The following is an 18,528-nucleotide window of genomic DNA, read 5'->3' as shown; positions in this document are numbered from 1 at the left end:
CCCTTTCCCCTCTCCCCTCTCCCCTCTCCCCTTTCCCTTCCCTTCCCAAAACTAGTTATTCTTTCCTAACGCTTCTTGTTCTGTAGATGCCCTGTTAAGTGTTTGGGGCCTTCATTTGTTATGTGCAGGTGTTTCACTGACAGCGTAGGTGAGTTTTGCAAGTGTTCCAGACCTGGTATAGACTTGGACAAAGGAGTTGCTGGCAGAGGAGAACACAAGTCACAGAGGCATAGTTTGTGTGACATCTTTACGAAATATGTCATGGGACGATTAAGTTGAATATGGACAACTACTGGAGGAAGAAGAATGGGTCTTCAAATTCATGTATAACTGTCGAACAAACATTTCACGTCTGTGAGTGGACTTCGGCAATGCTGGTCTTGAGAAGTCACCTTTAGGCTGGCCTGCTCAGGACTCTTGCACACAGGACTCTGAATGCACACAGAAATGAGGTTTCCTCCCCCATGGACCTCATCATATAGCAGACAGGATAAGACAACACTCACATCTGTGAGTGAAAGGTTGTAAGTTTGGAGAAGGCTGTTTGGTGAAAGTTCAGCAGTTAAAGCAAAGTGTGTGCAAGTGTATGGCCCCAGAGCAGTCTCCAGTTGAAAGTCTTCCGTTCTGCAACTGCTCACAGCTTACCCACTTCCCTACACAAATGATTTCCTAATGTTTTGGGATCGCTGTGACAAAGGTGCTTTCACATTGCTAGTCTTCTAGCTCCCTGGTAAGGCAGTGACCCAGCACCCTCCCAGTCCTGAAGCCGCTCTCAAGACAGTCACTGCTTTTTCACTGAAGGATCTTCCCTGATTCAGAAATGCTGGTTTCTTTTTTACACTCTGTTTGTCAGATATACCCCACTTTGTAACAGTAACAAAATAGCAGAATTTAGCGCCTATCTGAACCCCTTACTAGTCTTTTCAGAGTAAGCAGAGTGTTATTTGCTTACTTGTATGTAAGTACATACACAAGTACTCACATATGAGTAAGCAAATGTACTTATGTAACTATGTAAGTTACACATAAAAGCACACAGAGTGCCCAGAGAAGTGCAGAGTACTATTATTATGAACACAGTACAAATATAAATAAATATATAAAACTGCACAACAAGAGCCTACCCTTTCATCAAAGTTTTTGTAGCGTAAGTGGGTAATGCAGAAATCCAGAGCTCATATTATCTTAACTTACTTGTTTGAAATCACATAGGAGAACAAGCAAATTTGGGGCAATGAAGTATAGAGTCAGACCATAAGAAGTAATTCCAGTGGGAATTTGGATGTGGAACTTGAAGTCATTGCCTTGAGTAGTGAGAATAAAGTTTGATGTAAATGCCTTAAAAGCTCAGAAACTTCAGGCTGAATTCTAATGTCTCTCTCCCACCCTTAACATTGACTCATCTAAACTTGCCCATATGCTTATCTAGTATTGATTACAAGTCAACCACAGACCTGACTTGCAGAATGAGATGTGATGCTAAGAAATGACAAATATAAAGACTCTTAAAAACAGAGAATCAGGACGTTGCAAGTGCATTGAAGCAACAACTGGAAAACGATTTTCAAACATTTTTATAGTATCCATTGCTGGCCTTATTTTATATCAGTAAGAGGGCAACAGCCTTAGGAGCATAGTTATATGATGTACTTGGGTCTGCTGCTCTTTTTCAGTAGGCCTGAGAAGTCACACACCTGCAAAGCAGAGAAACATGTAATCAGAGTGAGGAGTCAGAATTTGGAGCTGCATGTGGACCTCAGTCATTTAGGAGCGTTTGCGTGTTAAAAACAAAATCTCTGACTTTGATAATGCCCAGAGAGGTAGGCAGTGAACAAGACAAAGCTGTAGCTAAGCCAGATTGCTCCTTGTCTTAAAGTAATTGAAAACACTTATTTTTCATTGGTTATTTTTCAGTGGACAATTTTACAGCAGAAATTACTAGAATAATTTAAATTTGATGTCTCAAAGGTGAGTTGCTTTTGCCTCATCCATATAAGAGAAAAGGGGTAAAACCAAACAAAAAACCTGGAAGCAGTCCCTCATACACCTTTCATCATCTAGAGTGCCACTTACCCTAAAATTGGAGCCCATGACTGTATTAAAGATGAAATGGCCTGGTCTTTGGAACACCATAGAAAAGCTTCCTAGCCTGTGCTAAGCAGGATCAGTACTGGAAACCTGTATCAGAGTGATTTAAAACTAATGGAGCATCTTGAAATATGTAGTGTTCATTAACCATGCTCCAGTGACTGTGGGTTTTAATTATTATTTTAGCACTTCTTGGATGTTGAGGAACTGAATACAACCACGTTAAAAAAAAATAATCCCCCAAACCAAAATGGGGCACTGAGATATTCAAAACTGTTCTTCCTTCTCCAGCTTTAGCGGGCCATTTTTGGTTTTGTTTTTTTTTAAAAGCGTGATAAACCAGGATCTGATTGAAAAATTTATTGGTGTGTTATACTAAGATACTACAGTTCATAATTGCAAGATGTTAATTGCTTGGGTATTGATCCACTAGGTATTAATACTAATTTTCTAATTTAAAAAAAAAAGTCACCAAAGCACAAGAATCTTTACTGGTTTGCCCAAATTTAGCAGCCACGTAACAAGGTTGACACTCTGCTGTGACTTTACTTACAACATTTACTGTTTTGGTATTATTTCCTTCTAATTTTTGTCTTAAGAGCTAGAAAACATAAGTCATTGTATGACTGCAGGTGATAGAATTAATCTAATGTAATATGTGATTTCAAAGGGGACAGATGTCTGGAGATTGAATGTCAAGATTCCTTTTTGCTCTGTCATCTTCCTAACTGTGTAAAATAGGTGCTTCTGGTGTCTGGCCCTCGGGCACGTTTACCTTCGCTTAATTGCCAAGTTCTATTGCATTTGCTCTCTGCCACAACCTCTATCTTGTCATGTAATTTTCATGTTTGCTGAAAAAGTCTAAGCCTCTTAGAGGCATGAGAGCCCCAGCTTTCCTCTCAGAGCTGAATTTAGTAAATTATTAATAAGAAAAATGTGTAAACAACGAAACACCAGAATTAAAACGATTTTTGCTAAGCGTACCTGTTAAATAACCACCTTGCTTTCCTACATCCCACCCTTTATCCTGGCAGTACACGTGGGCATCGTTAGCCCCTTCTCCCGATAAGCTCTGCGCAGCCCTGTGCTGCCTGAGCTCCCGCTGGCAGGAGCCGGGCGCCCAGGCAGCCCCAGGGAAGCCCTTCGGTGGTGTCCTCGAGGCAGCAGTAACGTCATCTGTGTCCAGAACGTCTCCTGTCCTGCGCCGTGGATAAGAACCAGCGGAGCAATAACCCTGCCTCGTTGCGTCACTCTGTAGAGCTTCTTACCCTCCTCTGGCCTACTGAAGCTGCGTTTTAGAAATACTGGTAGCTCCAAACAAATGTTGTCTGTCTTTGACAGCTGACAGCTTATACAAATTTTAATATTAAGGGATGGAGCATTCTGTATCTTTCTCTTTTAAGTTTTGATCTGCAATGAATTTGTTACTACACAGAGCATATGCACTGACTCATTTTCAAGGGAAAAATGCGTGCTGCTATATTGATCTGCCGTAACAGCTAGCCTGTGGAGGCTTATTTGGTTTTCCTTCAAAATGAGCATGACTTATGTGCTATTAGTTCCATGTAAATAATACCATGATAGTACACGAGCCTATATAAACATTGACCTTGCTTATAGTAGGCATCTTGACGCATGCCTCAGGCAGTGGGGCCATTGGGGGCTGCCCATGGTGCAGGTGCAGCCGTGCGGCTGTCCTCGAGGAGGGGTGCGGGCATGGGCAGCCTCGTCCCTGCAGGGCTGCTGTACCTGTGTCTTCCTTAGGGCACCACACAGGGACGCTGAAGGGGAGGAAGGGGCTCAAGGTTTGATGGAAGTGATGGCCACAAACATGTAAACAGAGGTAACTTCCAGCCATTATTGCAGGTCAGGGCTGGAAAGTAGCAGTTACTTCATGATCCTATTCCACCTGCAGCAGCTAGGTGGATGCTAACCTTCTGCACCTCCTCTACCTCATGCTCTTTGTAAATTACACGTTTCTACTAATTATCGAGATTAAATATCTGTGTGTTGTTTTCTATTTAAGTGCCTTAGTTTCACATTTTCCACAGTTTCATAGTAGCATCCCTAATGATATGATTTCCTATTAATATTCCTAATATGATTCCCTAGTATGATTTCCTATTAATAAGGTGAATGATTAGTAACCTTTTAGAATTAGAACTTTCCTTTACATGTGCTATTTGATACTTGTCAACTGAAAATAACAATAAATAAACCAAAAATTTAATAAGTGCAAACCTGAAAATGTAAAAAACTCTATAGTAAATAAGTTTTGTATTCTCTAACACCCATTTTATCTTCCTCATTTCTTCCCCTTTTCCCCTTTGGGGCTATAGCAGAGGAGAACAACAGATGGTTATCAGTCAAGAGTAACTAGGGAAACCGCAAAACCTGCCCCAATTGCTATGGAGACAGCCATTTCTGTGCTTGGTATGCACTATTTGTTACATCAGCAACCAGAGAGAGTTAAAAAAAAAAAAAAATTGTTCTAAACCCCTTGATATTGAAAGAAAATCTTGGATTTGTGTGTATTTATCCATGTCGGAGGAGGCAGGAGTAGTCTACATGTTCATTTGCCACTTAAGTTTTGCATTAAGCTAATATGATGTCTACTTTTGACAGCAACATTTTGAATTGTGAGTTAATATCATAAAAAGACTTAGAGTAAATACTTAACAGTTTTGAATAGTCTGGACAGTAATTATTTACAAACAGCTCTTCCCCTCCAAATCAGATATCCCTCCCTCCTTATTTAACAACCTGGCAACATAGGTCGGGTATGAAAACTGAAGACAGAGACTATGACACTGCCCAACTATTTCATGCAGATGAGCTGTTTCTGCACAATGCTTCAACCATAGCTTTTGGCAACACCGCATCTTTAGGAAACAAAACAAAACAAAACAAAAAAGAGTTTTGGAACACTTGTAAAAATCCCAGAGGGAGATTTCAGCTTGATCGCAGCAGCTCTGTCATTTATTTTGCACCACCAATTTACTCCACTTGAAAATTATTTAAATGTTGACTTCAATGTATCAATTCTTTAAATTTTCTAATACAAGCAAGCTCTTATAGAACGATTTTAGTAAAGCATCAATAAAGAGTAAAAATTAAACATGAAAAATGCATTAAAAGCTACTTTGAAACAACTTTATATTATTTCAATTTAATTGAATTTAGTATGACTTCAAAGGACCATCTATTACCATTTATGGTGCTTCCTTATCAATTTAATTTAAGGATAAGGACTTTAGGTTAGTATGTGAGAAATTTTACATAGATGTATTGGTGTTACTTTCCTTTGAAATTTTAATATTCTTAACATTATATAACGACTGGTTTGGAGGCTGGACAATAAATGTTATAGAGTGTCTCTCTAATTCTTACAGGTTATGGAAGAACTTCAGTACTAGGGTATAAACTTTATGGGAAAGTGATAGCATAAACCCAGCAGTTTATATTAGAAGAAAGAACTGAAAAGGTTTGGGAAAAATGTTGTCCGAACTGAGGTTCTTTTGGAGATATAATTAACAAAATTCATTTTTTTCTAACAACAATTCTATAATAAGTTACAGTGAATTTACCTTCCAGTGAAATGGCTATTGAAAATTCCTTTAAATACTTTAATAATACAAAAACTTTAATATGGATACTTCTGGTTAAATATGCAAGTCTTTTATTAATGAGGAAATGGCTCTTGCTTAATCTCAGATCTATAACAGTAGATATTTGTAACAGTAGTAATTTCATATCTGTAACAGTAGAGCTTTCTTAAATATGCAACTATTCTAACACTTTTTTTTATGCTAAATGTGCTAAACGTAAAATATAAGAAACAAAGAAATCTGAAAAGTATTTATTACAGTACTTATTAATACGGGCTTTTATTTAAACATTTAACTAGATTCTGGACAAAATATAGAAAGAGGTTATAGTAATTAAAGTACCATCACAGTATAATTAAAAACCAGATTAACACTTGAGCTCTGCAGTGGCCTCGGTAGTGTTTGTAAATGGGAAAAAAAAAAAAAAAATCCCTCTGAAACAAAGTACAAAACACTGATTATGTAGTTCATTACTGTGAAATGTTGATGCTTGAAGGACCTCTTCTTCATGAATGTGAGTATGGCTAATTGCAGAAAAAATATTGAAAGCTTTTATATATGGCATCAGCTTAGTTGGTGTACTATGAAGAAACATTGCTAGTAATATAAATGTAGGCTTTTAAACATTAACTAACTTCTAATGTTAGTAAAAGATTAGATAATTTTGGTATTGGAAAATTTCACCCTGGATGAATTAAATTCTTTAATGTTTCAGAACAGTTTGGGTTGTTTGTTGTTTTGTTTGGTTTTTTTTAAATCTTCAATCTAGTAGCTTGATGAAAATTATATCAGCTTTGTTGCTGGGGATTTTTATCTCTCAAATGCATTTGAAAACTAAATATTCCTTATTGTTGTGAGCAAAACCTCCAAGCCTCAGTAATTAGAGGATTATTTCAAATAGCAAAAGAATATCAACATTGTAAAATCCTATTCCTTCCAAATGTTATTTGAAATTTAACTTTCATGTATGATAGATAATGTACAAATCTAAATGGATAAGCTGGAGTTATACTCTGTCAGAGGAATTGTGTTTTAAATAGTTAAAGCGGTGTCTTGGCCAAACCATAGACTGTCCAGTGATATAAATCTATTAGGATGCAATGTTATTTCTCATTTCATAGAAAGGTGATTTGTGTCTAAGGTTTTTTCTTTAAAGCATCAATTTTAAAGATAGACAAGGATCAATCAGTTGCGTATAATTTAGTCACATAATTTTCCTGTTTTTTAATAAAAACTGAGACTAGCTATTGAGTCATGGTTAGAGTCAGATTATAATAATACATACGGCATTATGTATTATAGCTCTACCATATGAAAGATGCCTTTTTCTCCAAATAGTTTTATAAATTCTCGCATCATTTATAAGCATTTGTCTCTGTCACGCTTCACCTAAATCCCATATACCCATTCAATATTTTCCTTGCTTGAGTGTTTTGCTCCTTTCTCTGCGATCTTCCGGTATGGCTCTTTGTATCTATTAGTATTGTCTGGTTGTTAATTGCCTGTCACGGAGATCTCGGATCCCTGGAGCCTCTTAGGTGAGGTCAGAGTAGGTAATTCAATCACACGCGAGCCGCTGGGTTTCCCAGGCTGGGATCTCAGCTCACTGATGTTGGAGCGAGAACCCTTCTGACAACATCACCGAGCCCAAGTCCAGTGCTTTGTGTCTAATGCATGAGAGATTAGGCATTTAACCCAAACACTTTCACCCAAATAAAAGTTAGATGTCTATCTAACTTAGCAAAAACTTGGAAGTTCAAAGTTTGGCAGTGTTTATTTGTTTGTGCCTTGGCTTGTAGCTCTTATCATGTGCCATACGTATCGTATGGCTATTTCACACAGCTTGGTTATTGCGGTTTCAGTCATCCTTTAGCCTCTTAATATAGAGGCTCACTTTTTCTGCGTGAGAACACTTATTTTCTTCAGAGGCAGTTGAATCACTTGGTAGTTTTAGATAAAGTCTGAGCTTAGTGCTGTATTCTTTCAAAAGGCAGGAATGGAGGTATAAAAAGTGACTTTGTCCATTTTAGAATGGTGTCTTAAATGTGAGTTTGTGTTGTCTGACCTTTTTTCACCATACATTACACTGTTACATGCATAACATCCTGTTTGTAATATTGAGGAGAAAAAGATCTTCTGGAAAGGGTATGAACACTGACAAATAGAGATGGCATTTAAATCTGAATAAATGCTTCTGCTGACTGAGACCATTTTTTAAATTTACCTGTAAGCCTGGAGCAGCTGATCTGTGTCTCAGGTAGCAGTGCTCTGGGGGTGTGTGTGTGTGAGTGCTCCAGTCAGAAGGCAGCGATGAAGAAGTGGGAGCAGTGTCGCATGTTCCTCAAGGAAATACTTGTGCCACCTATTCTGAACTACTGATTTTGCTAAATTTTTTTTAAAGTTGATTTTTTACTTTGTCTGCATATGATGCTTTTTATTCAGGTAAGACATTCTTCTCAACAAATGTTGCATGTACAGCTTACCCACTTTGAGTATGTGATCTGGCTGCTAGCCCACATCACAGGATTTTTGTTTTGTCTTCACGGGTATAAAAGTATGTGTTGAACACCTGTCTTTGCCTTTCTCTAAGGCTTTACCTGAAGTTTTCTCAAAACTTTATAAAGTAACACATTGTCTTGGAAGGACGGCATCGTTTAGACTTTAAACTCTCAAATCTCTAGTCTCTGCTTAACCACTCACCAAGGTGCTGTACAGAAGCAAAGAAATAGAATTTCCATCTTTACCCATGGAGAAATAAACGGGGAGGCGGAGGGTCTCAAAACCAGTCATGCCTAATTTTAAGACAACTAATAGTTCTTTTCAGAAGAAACTCTTATGCTTAAACACCGATGTGAATGTTTTGGTCTGACAGATATCAGGAAACATAAGCTCTGTTACAAAGAAACATTAAACATGTGGATGTCACCCAGAGACTCTGCAGATTTAGTTTATGGGGCACACAGAATCAGGGTGTATCTCTAATGAATATTTTCCCCATTTACTGACTATCCTGCTAAGTGTGTGTCTTCTGGGCATCTAGAGGTTTCCCTTGCTGTTGTCCTGTGGATGAATCACACAGACTAAACTTGGTTGTTAGCATTAGCGTGAGTGGACCTATAGAAATATGATTAAGATTGTCATTATGCTTTTTCAACAAAAACCAATCTATGAGAGTAGTATTTTTTAAAAAACCCAACACACCGCATATGAAGCCCTTTAATCAGAAGACTCTGTGACTAGCATACTGGGTTTATTTGCTTATTTTAGTGTTTTTGGCAGAAAAATCAATATTATAGTATAACTCAAATAAAAATAGGCAATATATAGTACTTCCCGTAGAAGAAGAGATGTGATTCTCAAGTTGCGCCTGATTTCTCTTCATCGTGCTAGCATGTGCCAACTTTACGCTTAATAAAGCCAACTGAAGTGTAAAGTACTTAGTCATGCAACCAGCATTATATTTAACTCATTTTAAGTTCATTCTTCCTGAAATGCACCGTCCTTTCTGTTTGAGCAACAAATTTTTAACAACCCACACAATTAAACAGGGATCTTGGGAAAAGCCACTCAGCAGCCGCGGGTCCTCCCAGCAGTCAAAAATGTATAGTTTTTAGCAACTTTGCTAGGTGGTGGGAGTAACGGAGAGAACATAAATAAATATGTATGTATATACTTATATACATATGTATATATACTATGCATCAACTCTTATGGTACAGAAAAATCCATTTTGGATGATTGCACATCCTGGTATCTGTCAGTATGGGAGACATCGCTGAAGTTTTGCCAGATTCAGCATATTCTCCAAAAGTACAAGAGCTATGAGAAACCTTAGCTGGGCTTTACGCTTGCTAAGTTTTTTAGTAGACCTTATAGCGTGCCTGGTTTTTCATGCACTGTAAATCCTAAAAAACATGATGTTCATCAAGACCAGGCTGCATTACAAGGGTTAAGTTTCCCATAGTCTTCAAATATACACATATTCAAGATGGTCAATATTAGTAGATCAAACTCAGTATTTAAAGGGGTGCATAAAGGTTTTATTTGCTCTGTCTGTACTTTATTGTTGTATAATAAGAAAGCTATGAAAAATGTCTATTTAGACCAAATATTAAGTACAGCAAATAGTTGAAGTTGGTAAAACTATACAAATATATTATACATATATATATTGTAATATATTTGCTATCTCTGCATATATATTTATTATTTTTTAATAGCAACCAGAAACTGCAATGCAATCTTGGTATATTTGTTCATGATAATTTACACACACAGAACAAATGGTCCCTGCCTCACCAAATCTAAAGTTTATGGTGGGCAAAGGACAGTATGATATAGTCGGGAGCCTGCATCTATTTTTTTACAAAATGCAGATATTGTACTTACACGTGGGCAGGTACATAATTTTATTTAAGGGATCAGGTGTCAGAAAATGTAATCACTGAATTTTAAATTACAACTTACAACTTTAATTTTCTAAGGAAAAGGGACAGATGTAGCTGTACTGCTATATCCACACATATATTGTAAAATATATTTAAATCATACGTATGCAGGGAGACAAATGAGAGAACTCCACCGTCCAAATATTAAATTACGCATTTTGAAGCAAAATAGTGTTTTAAGTGTATGTGTGTATAATGCTTTCTGTCACTGGATTGCTCTCCCTGATGCAGTTAGACAGAATCTGTATTTAGTCAGAAATCTTTCAATAGAATGGGCTACCAGATGGGGCCAGTAACAATGCAGAGAGGCATCGAACCACCACAGACATTTGGTGCTTAGAATAATAAAAAGACTATAAAATTAGATTAGTTGAGTCTAATTTGGAATTGGTATATTCCCTATGCACTCTCACAGCTCTTGGGCAGATAAAGCCTGGAGATTTAGTACTGTCAGGACAGAGGACTCCAACTTCCAGTAAAAGAAAAAAGGCATTCTGGGAGGTCACGGAGGGCAGCACAGTGACCTCCAATGATTTACAGGCCTTTAGCTTAATGAAATTGTTTCAGTGACATGACGGTAAAAGCTCATAATGGATTGGATGCCCTAATGTAATGAAATTACTCCCTTCTGCCTTTAAAAAAAAAAAAAAAAAAGGCGCAATTAATATTTACTGAGACCTGACAGGCTTCAGTGTGCGGTAGCGTGCAGCGCTGTCAGACAGCAGCGAGCAGAGCCAGAGCAGCGTGGCAGCCGAGCAGCCCTGCGCCGGGTGGCGAGCAGGCGCTGCGAGGGGGTGGAGGGACACCTCGGTGACGGGGAAGCCCCCAACCTGGCGCTCCGAGGCAGTTCTGCCCGTACCAGCCAGCCTTCATCCTCTCCCTTCCTTTCTGCAGGCAACTGGACAACAACCAGATCAGCTGCATCGAAGATGGAGCCTTCCGAGCCCTGCGCGACCTGGAGATCCTGTGAGTTGACTTGGTGCTGTGCCGGGGCGGCGGGGGGGCGGCTCTCCCCGTGCTGCAGTGCTGGGCGAAGCTGGGGGCTTGATATCCTTCCTTCCCACCTCGGAGCGGTGGTGTAGGTAGCAAAGTGGAATCTCACACTTCCCCCAGGCTGGGGTTACTGCTAATTAAACCACAATAGACGACTTCTCTGCTGTCGCTCCTGAGGAGCAGGGATATTGCCGTGCTCGCTGCCGTGAGGAACAGATGGGGTTCAGCAGTATTCAAAGTGCGTCCGATGTATGCTCTGCAGCCAGAAACCTGGCCGGGTCTGCGTAATGTCGAGTGGCGGATAGGTAACAGGTTCGTGGGGAACAATATTATGAGATATCTGACAATTGCCCCAGACAAAAAGCTGTTTAAAAGGTGTTTGGTATGTAAGAGGGAGGAGAGACGGGCGTTTGGCAGGCTTGTTCAGTGCAGTCATTGGCTTTTGGGGAGGATCCTTCTCTGAGGGCTGAAATAACACCACGTTGTGCTCTTCATGTACCACAAACTTTACACATTGGCTGTTAAAGCTGCAGCACAGACCAAAAAAAGAAAAACAGGATTTGACAATGAAAGCTGACTCTAACAGAGAAAAAGCACGTTAGATTTAGAGCACCGTCATTGTAATGTAAAATCCAATATTACCCAGAGCTCAGTATCTGAGCAGATAATTTGCTTATTACTAATAGTTACTTGTTCACTTAGAGACCTTTTCTGGAATAGGTTTTGACTATATGAACTGATATAAAGCTTTCTGTGTTACCTGAAAGTTAATACTGCAAAGCTGAAAGTGTTAATACTTGTGAAAGCACACAGTCCTAAGCCAAAATGGAGAGGGAGCGGGGAGGGGGAGACACGACCCCTCCAAAATTCCAACCCTCAGCATCCGAACTGGAGTTAATACTGGTCCAGCACTGAAACAACATACACTCGAACACAGCAGGGAAGGCCTGCTCAGACTGCTGAAAAGCTTGCCCTTAAATAACATGGTATGAAACAGCAAATGGTAGATGGTTGAAGTAAGCACCTGCCTCACAGTCCTGTCACCTGGAGGTTCAGCAGACTTAAGACACTGTCTTTGGCTTCTGAGAACAGGCAAAACAACAGGCTTTATAGACGGTGCTGTGCCACGCATCACAGTGGTTTTGAATACATATGTGATAATATAGGGAATTCTTCCCCAAGGGCTCTACCCACCTTGTAGTGATGCTCAAAGGAGTTTTGCCATCAGTTTCAGCAGAAGCAAGTTCAGCTTTCTGAGGGACTTGGGAGTGGTGGCTGTGCATGTTTGTCTGTCACCGTCAGCTGAGATACCTTTGGCCCCTCTCTCTCCCAGGCTGGAGTATTGATATTGATCAAATAGCGTGTATTGCTTATATTGAGCTAACAGTATGTATCTGCAGAGTTTCTTATCTGGGAACTTATGCTATCAAGAGTATTGTTTGAATTCTATATTAATAGCACTTTTCAGGAAAAGTCATGTGTTACCACTATAAAGTTTTACTTGTCTGTCAGATTGAAAAGTCTACTGTGCGGTGAAAGAAAGGAAGAAAAAAAACCCAGGAACTCCTACAAAATTGACTTTTTTTTTTTTTTTTTTTTTGATGGACTGGTTTTCCATATCTGTGGAATCAGTCCTCCACTGACAGTAGACTGTGCTATAACTTTCACTAAAATAGGCTGGACAATAAATAGAGCCTTTTTTTGTAATATACTGAGTTCTGCAGGCTCTGAAAAAGTTGCTGGGAATGCATGCCCTCTCCCCAGGATGTAGTAAATGTTGAATTAGTTTATTTACCTCTCTGAGTTTAATTGATTAATTCTATGCCAGTTATTTGTGAGTGGGAGAAGAGGAGGATATATAAAATACATCATAATCAGTTCTGTAATGCATTTTTAATTTTCAGCACAGACATACTGCTACAGGAAAAATCAATCTTAATTCTAACAGATGAGAAAATATCTTGATAGTATCTATTTCTAAAGGTATTTTTCTTGCAGTCACAAAATCTGAGTTTTATACTTCCAACCTAATCAGAATTTTTTCCCAAGTTTTTCTTTGAAGAAAGTTTGAGCATTTAATCTATCAAAATAAATTTGCTCATGCCCTAGAGAATATCATATCCTCAGGTGTAAAACAGTCATAAATGTTAAAAAATTAAAGCTATTTGAACCATCAAAGAATATTAACAAGTGAAACCAAATTTCATCCTTTCATACCCACTGTGTAGTTTATGCAGATATGTTTTAACCTGTAATGCAATACGTAGAAAATATTTAATGATTCTGACAAAAATTAATCTAATTATCTGTTTGAACAGTTTGCAAGGGTACCAAATAGTGTATTTTTTCTTTATCTTACTGAAATCTTGCGACCTTTCTGATATCAAATGTTTGCATTTCTGCACCTTTTCTCTGCACTCCCGCACGTCTACAGAATTCTAAATTCTGTAGACAAACTCGGGGCAGATACAAAATGCTTATCATTACTCAAAAAAATAAATTAAGAACACTTTCTTTAAAAGCACTTTGGTTTCTGGATTGCAGTTTTCATTCACCTTGAATTCCTCAAAAGACATGAGTGCAAGGAGCTTGGTGATTTGGTAGATGTAGGAAGAGAAGGAAGTTGTGCAGTTATCCTTCAAAATGAAGAGCACTCCATGGACCACGTTACTTATTTCTGCTTATCAACAAGCTGTTTTCATTTACTACTTCTATTTTCTTTTTCTGTGTTATGAATACGTTCCTGTACCAACAAATAGCACAAGGCAGAGATGAAAACAAGACTGAAATTTGTGACTAATTTCAATACTTGACATGATGCAATGAGTTGCTAACTTCAGCTGAAGCTTGGATCAGACCAAGGCACTGACAGCGGCTCCCAATACAAACAGTCTTTTGATCACTTCTTTTATGAGCTTCCGTGTTTCAAATGTCCCAAAAGATGTCCCTGATCCTATGATCTGACCTATGTAGACCATAATGCAGTGCCAAGTGCTACTGGTGACTGAATTTTGGGTTAAAAAGCTGCAAAAATGTTGAGTTTAAAGTGCTTTGGTGCCTTCTGCTGATTGTCTTTGCCCCTGCGGCAAGGTGAAAATAATGTCTGAGAAATTACATGCAGAACTGACACGCTTACTTAGGCATTGTTTCTTGGTAGTTTTGCACTGGGGCTGCTTTTGTTCAATTTTGAGTCAGATTTTTTGTATGGCTTCCCATAAAGTTTTTAGTTTTAATTTGTTGATAAAATAGGGATTTTTCTTGTTGACATACTGCCTTTCCCCCTTTTTGCGAGATGATAAAGCATATTTTAGTGGGTTTGTTCTTGCGTTCCAAGACACAGAAAGGTGTGTGTAACCACTGAAAGAGCAATAAAATGTAAAAGATGCATGTATTTGTAAAGGGGTGGCAAAAGTTATTAATTAACTTATGACCTGTTGGAATAGAAATGCACAGGAAAGTTGAAGAAAATTGGTGTGAAACTTTCGCTAACTAACTCATCATTTTCAGTAGGAGAAGGTTTTCTCCTCTGCTTAATTTTTAGTTATGTCCTGTAGCAATATCTGTCAATAACAGTTATTATTTAGAAATATGATTAGTGTAGCTGTAAGCACGTTTAAAGATTATTAAAAAAACCTCACAAAACAAAACCAAAAAAACCCCCAAAGAAGTCTTCAAAATAATTGTCTAGTATTTCTTATGGTGTGTGGCAATACAACGTTCATATCCTTTGTAGATTAGAAATTAGTCCATAGCTTCATTTCCAAATGTCCAAAATTACGAAGCATGGGATTTAAAACTCTTTCAGGGCTCAGAATTTCACCTTCAGTCTCTTAGGATACATAAATAAAAGGAATTAATTTCAAGGTGGTTCAACAAGCTCAGTCAAACGGGTTAAACTAGTAACATTGAGTGAATGAACATGCTATTGTCATTAGACTGGAAGTGCTGAACAGTACTCAGTAAGATACAGAACTCAATTTAGCAAAAAATCCTTTTAATTTATTTATTATTGTGTTGCCTCACTAGGGTAGCTTGAAAACTGTGTGGTGACATGGCAGTTGTGCCATGTGGACAGGACAGAAAGAATTATGAGTCACTGTTGGCAACTTAGGTGGAGCATTTTCCTTGTTTTATATTGTAAAAGCTGTTTTTCCTCCTACTTTATAATGATAGCCAGAGGGACTGGAGCTTGAACACATTTTGTTCATTGCAGATTTTCTGTAAAAAAAATTCCCAAAGCCCAAAGATTTTATCATACCCAGAGCTAATCCTAGGAGGTCTGTGGATAGTATTCTATTACAGAAGGCAAATGAGTTCGTGCTGTACAGAGCTATGGAATGATTTTGGGTTTTGTTTGTTGTTAGTCATGTTAATTGCTGTAGGTCTTTCATAAAATATCTCTGAGCCTGAAAATCCTCTTTCCTGAGTTTCACCTGCTTTTTGAAATGAATGAGCACTGACTCTGTCATTGAGTCTGTAGCAACAAACTATGCACGCAGGAATCCGCCATTCAACTCTGGGCACTTTAGTGTGAAAAATCATGATAATTCACTCACAAGTAATACTGAAGAAGTGCAAGTACAGTCACCCAAATATTCACAGCAATTTTAAGTTGTAACTTTCATTTCAAATGAGCCCTAAATATTTGATCTTAAAAAAAAAATATTTAATTTTTCAGATAGTAAAGTGTAAACATAAGTTAAGACACACCACCCTTCCATCCCTGAAATCTTAAAATGAAAATAATAGGAGTCTTAGAAATTGAAATTGTTCTGTCAGCATTTGTATATATATAGCCTTTTCTCTCCAAACATTTGTGCCTCACTCTTCTTCCTGCCCCACAACAGATGCCCAGAAAAGCACACAGCTACAAGTGCCACACGCTGGTTTCTTTCGAACTCTCATTTGGTGCTGAGTCGTGTTCAGTGGGACACAGCATGATCTGTCAGACCAGTTGTGGTCCACATCCCCTGTTCTTCTGTATGTTGTCTGACACATCCAGTCATTGCAAGCATTTTACAAGTGGAATAGGGTTATTCATGCTTTCCTTTTTTCAATCCAATCCGTTCCTTTTATAAAGGATTCTGTTTCATAAAAAAATCAGTAATCTGCAATTTCTGATAGAGATGTCATGGATGAGTGTGCTTATAATACACACTACCTTTTGTCCTAGCAAACTTTTAAGAACTTTTCTGAACATGAATCATTATTTTTTGCTACAGCCAGGATTTAATTGTTCCTACGGTTGTCTTCTGTATGCTGAACACTCAGTTATATAGTCAGTTTTACTTATTTGCAAAATGCTATTCTGGGCATATCTTAACTAGATAGAAGATTTTTATTTGCTTTCCCAACCTGAAGAGTCAGGGAGCGAAAGTCATGACATAATTCTAAATATATGAGATGTCATTGCTTAATGAAAGCTTGAAAATGCCACACAAATGTGATTTCCTCCTCTATCTTGCTGGAAATTATGATCGGTTGAGGCAATCAGGATAAAATTTGAACTCTGTAAATTGTGTTCCTATAACTGATACCAAAATACCTACATGCAATAATGAAAATGAGATTTCTATTTAAAATGTGCATAGCTGTTTTAGTACAGTAGAATTAAAATGATTGGGGGTTTTTTTGGTGTTTTGTTTTGTTTTCTTTTTTTACCCAAGGGTATATGTTAGCTCAAATGTATGTAAATGAATAAAATGAATTTACAATTGTTAGTTATTTCATCAGTCTGCATGTACATAATACGTGTCGTAAGAACAAAACTGAAGGGAGTAACCATTGGCAGTACATGAGTAAATGAAGTATCTACTAGTTAGGTGAAATTAGGTGAAAAACAAGGAGTTTGGCTTTTCTAAGAGTATCCTCAGTTTTCCACGTTGAACTTCTATCACGAGCAATCAAGTTATGCCAGAGGAAGAACAAAAGTCAGTTTGGCAATTGAGAAGCAGTGCACCCAGAGTATAGAGGTATCAGTGGACAAATGATAATTTCTATTTTTCTTTACTCCATTACTTACTAGACTGTCCTGTAGTTTATACCCGTCCCATTCTTCCTGCCTCCTGTATTGCTGTAGGTCTTTAAGGGAAGGAGGAATGCTGCTGAAGAACCTGGCTGGTGTCATTAGAAAGGTTTCTGTTATATAAATCAGTTGGAGATAAGATTAACTACAGAAATGCCTTTTTCTGGAGAACTTTTAGAAAAATACTGCACCCCTAATGGACCCTAGTGAAATAAGGTACATAATTACCATAAAGAATTGATGGAGGAAAGATGGGGTGCTTACATGATTGCTTGATAAGAAATGTCATTATTTGCTGATACATGTCGCTGAGAGATCTGGTGTCATTGCTCAAGATATGGAAATGAAATCTGAGGTAACCTCTGTTCTATAACATATTACAAAATGTGAGGTTGGAAGTACAGCATAGTGAAAGGAACACTATCCAGATGGCACTGTGGTGACAGGCTTTATATCAAAGACCAGCTGAGATAAAATAAGAGCGGGCAAGAGAGGGCCTCTGAAAATCACTGATGCCTGTTACAGATGTAATGTAACTCTCTCTTTATGGGGAGAATATATTTGCATAAATTCATTGATCAATGATTTTGCTAATCCTGCAGTATTCCAGGCACGTCCCAGCAAATTGATGAACATTTCTATCAATCCTCAGTGTGGATGCCTAATTATATTACATATTTAGAAAAGATGGATTTTCCCCCTCCTGGAGCATATGTAGTAGTTGAATGCTGTGCTCATTCTCCTTTCCTGCTCCCATTAGGTTGGAGGGTTTTTTTCCCTTTAAGAATAGCCTGGAGCCGTGCGGGCTGCAGAACTTATCAAGATAAGAGCAGTGCCAGGTTAGAATTATTAGTTTCATGAATCACTGACCAATATGCTTTTTGAGGAAGCCCAGTTTTATGGCTTGTGTAGTGTAAGCCCTTTTTTGGTGCTGCAGTCACTGCTCTGAGAGACTCCAAAGTCAAAACTCCAGGAGACATTCTGGCAAAGCTTCTCTCCCATGATATTGTTTCATTTGCATGCTCTGTTCTGCTCATCTTGTGACCTGCCCTCCCTCCCCTTTGACTAATATAGTTTCCTCGTCAGTAATATAAAAGATGTAGAACAAGCATTTTGACTGTTGAAAGTCAAATGAATGTGAACGACTTAATCCAGAGGACACTCAACTGTGTATGTAATGCAGACGCGCGGCTCAACACCTTAACCAAAAGCTGAGCTGAAGACTATGATGGGAATAAAAGATAAAGTTGAGATGATGACAGAGTTCTTGAGGGAAAGTAACAAGTTCAGGGTAGATCAGTAGTCATTTTATGCCATAATTTGCAATTCATTGTTTAGGTGACTCCCCAAAGCATCTGGATGATGA

At 38.2% G+C, this 18,528-nt stretch overlaps 1 protein-coding gene across 4 annotated transcripts in view; it reads left to right on the top strand.

Annotated features, from left to right (window-relative positions):
- SLIT3 (slit homolog 3 (Drosophila)) overlaps window positions 1–18,528 on the top strand; it is a 531,488-nt gene that overhangs the window by 289,798 nt on the left and 223,162 nt on the right. For all 4 annotated transcript variants that reach the window (XM_010579134.1, XM_010579133.1, XM_010579136.1 and 1 more), the window contains exon 6: window positions 11,039–11,110. In XM_010579134.1, coding sequence (XP_010577436.1) covers window positions 11,039–11,110 — 72 coding nt within the window. The remainder of the gene's footprint in view (window positions 1–11,038; window positions 11,111–18,528) is intronic.

Source organism: Haliaeetus leucocephalus, unplaced genomic scaffold (assembly GCF_000737465.1).
Source record: "Haliaeetus leucocephalus isolate CR32 unplaced genomic scaffold, Haliaeetus_leucocephalus-4.0 Scaffold656, whole genome shotgun sequence".
Classification (NCBI taxonomy): domain Eukaryota; kingdom Metazoa; phylum Chordata; class Aves; order Accipitriformes; family Accipitridae; genus Haliaeetus; species Haliaeetus leucocephalus.
Note: the sequence above shows the minus strand (reverse complement) of the source record. Positions and strands in the feature narration are given on the sequence as shown.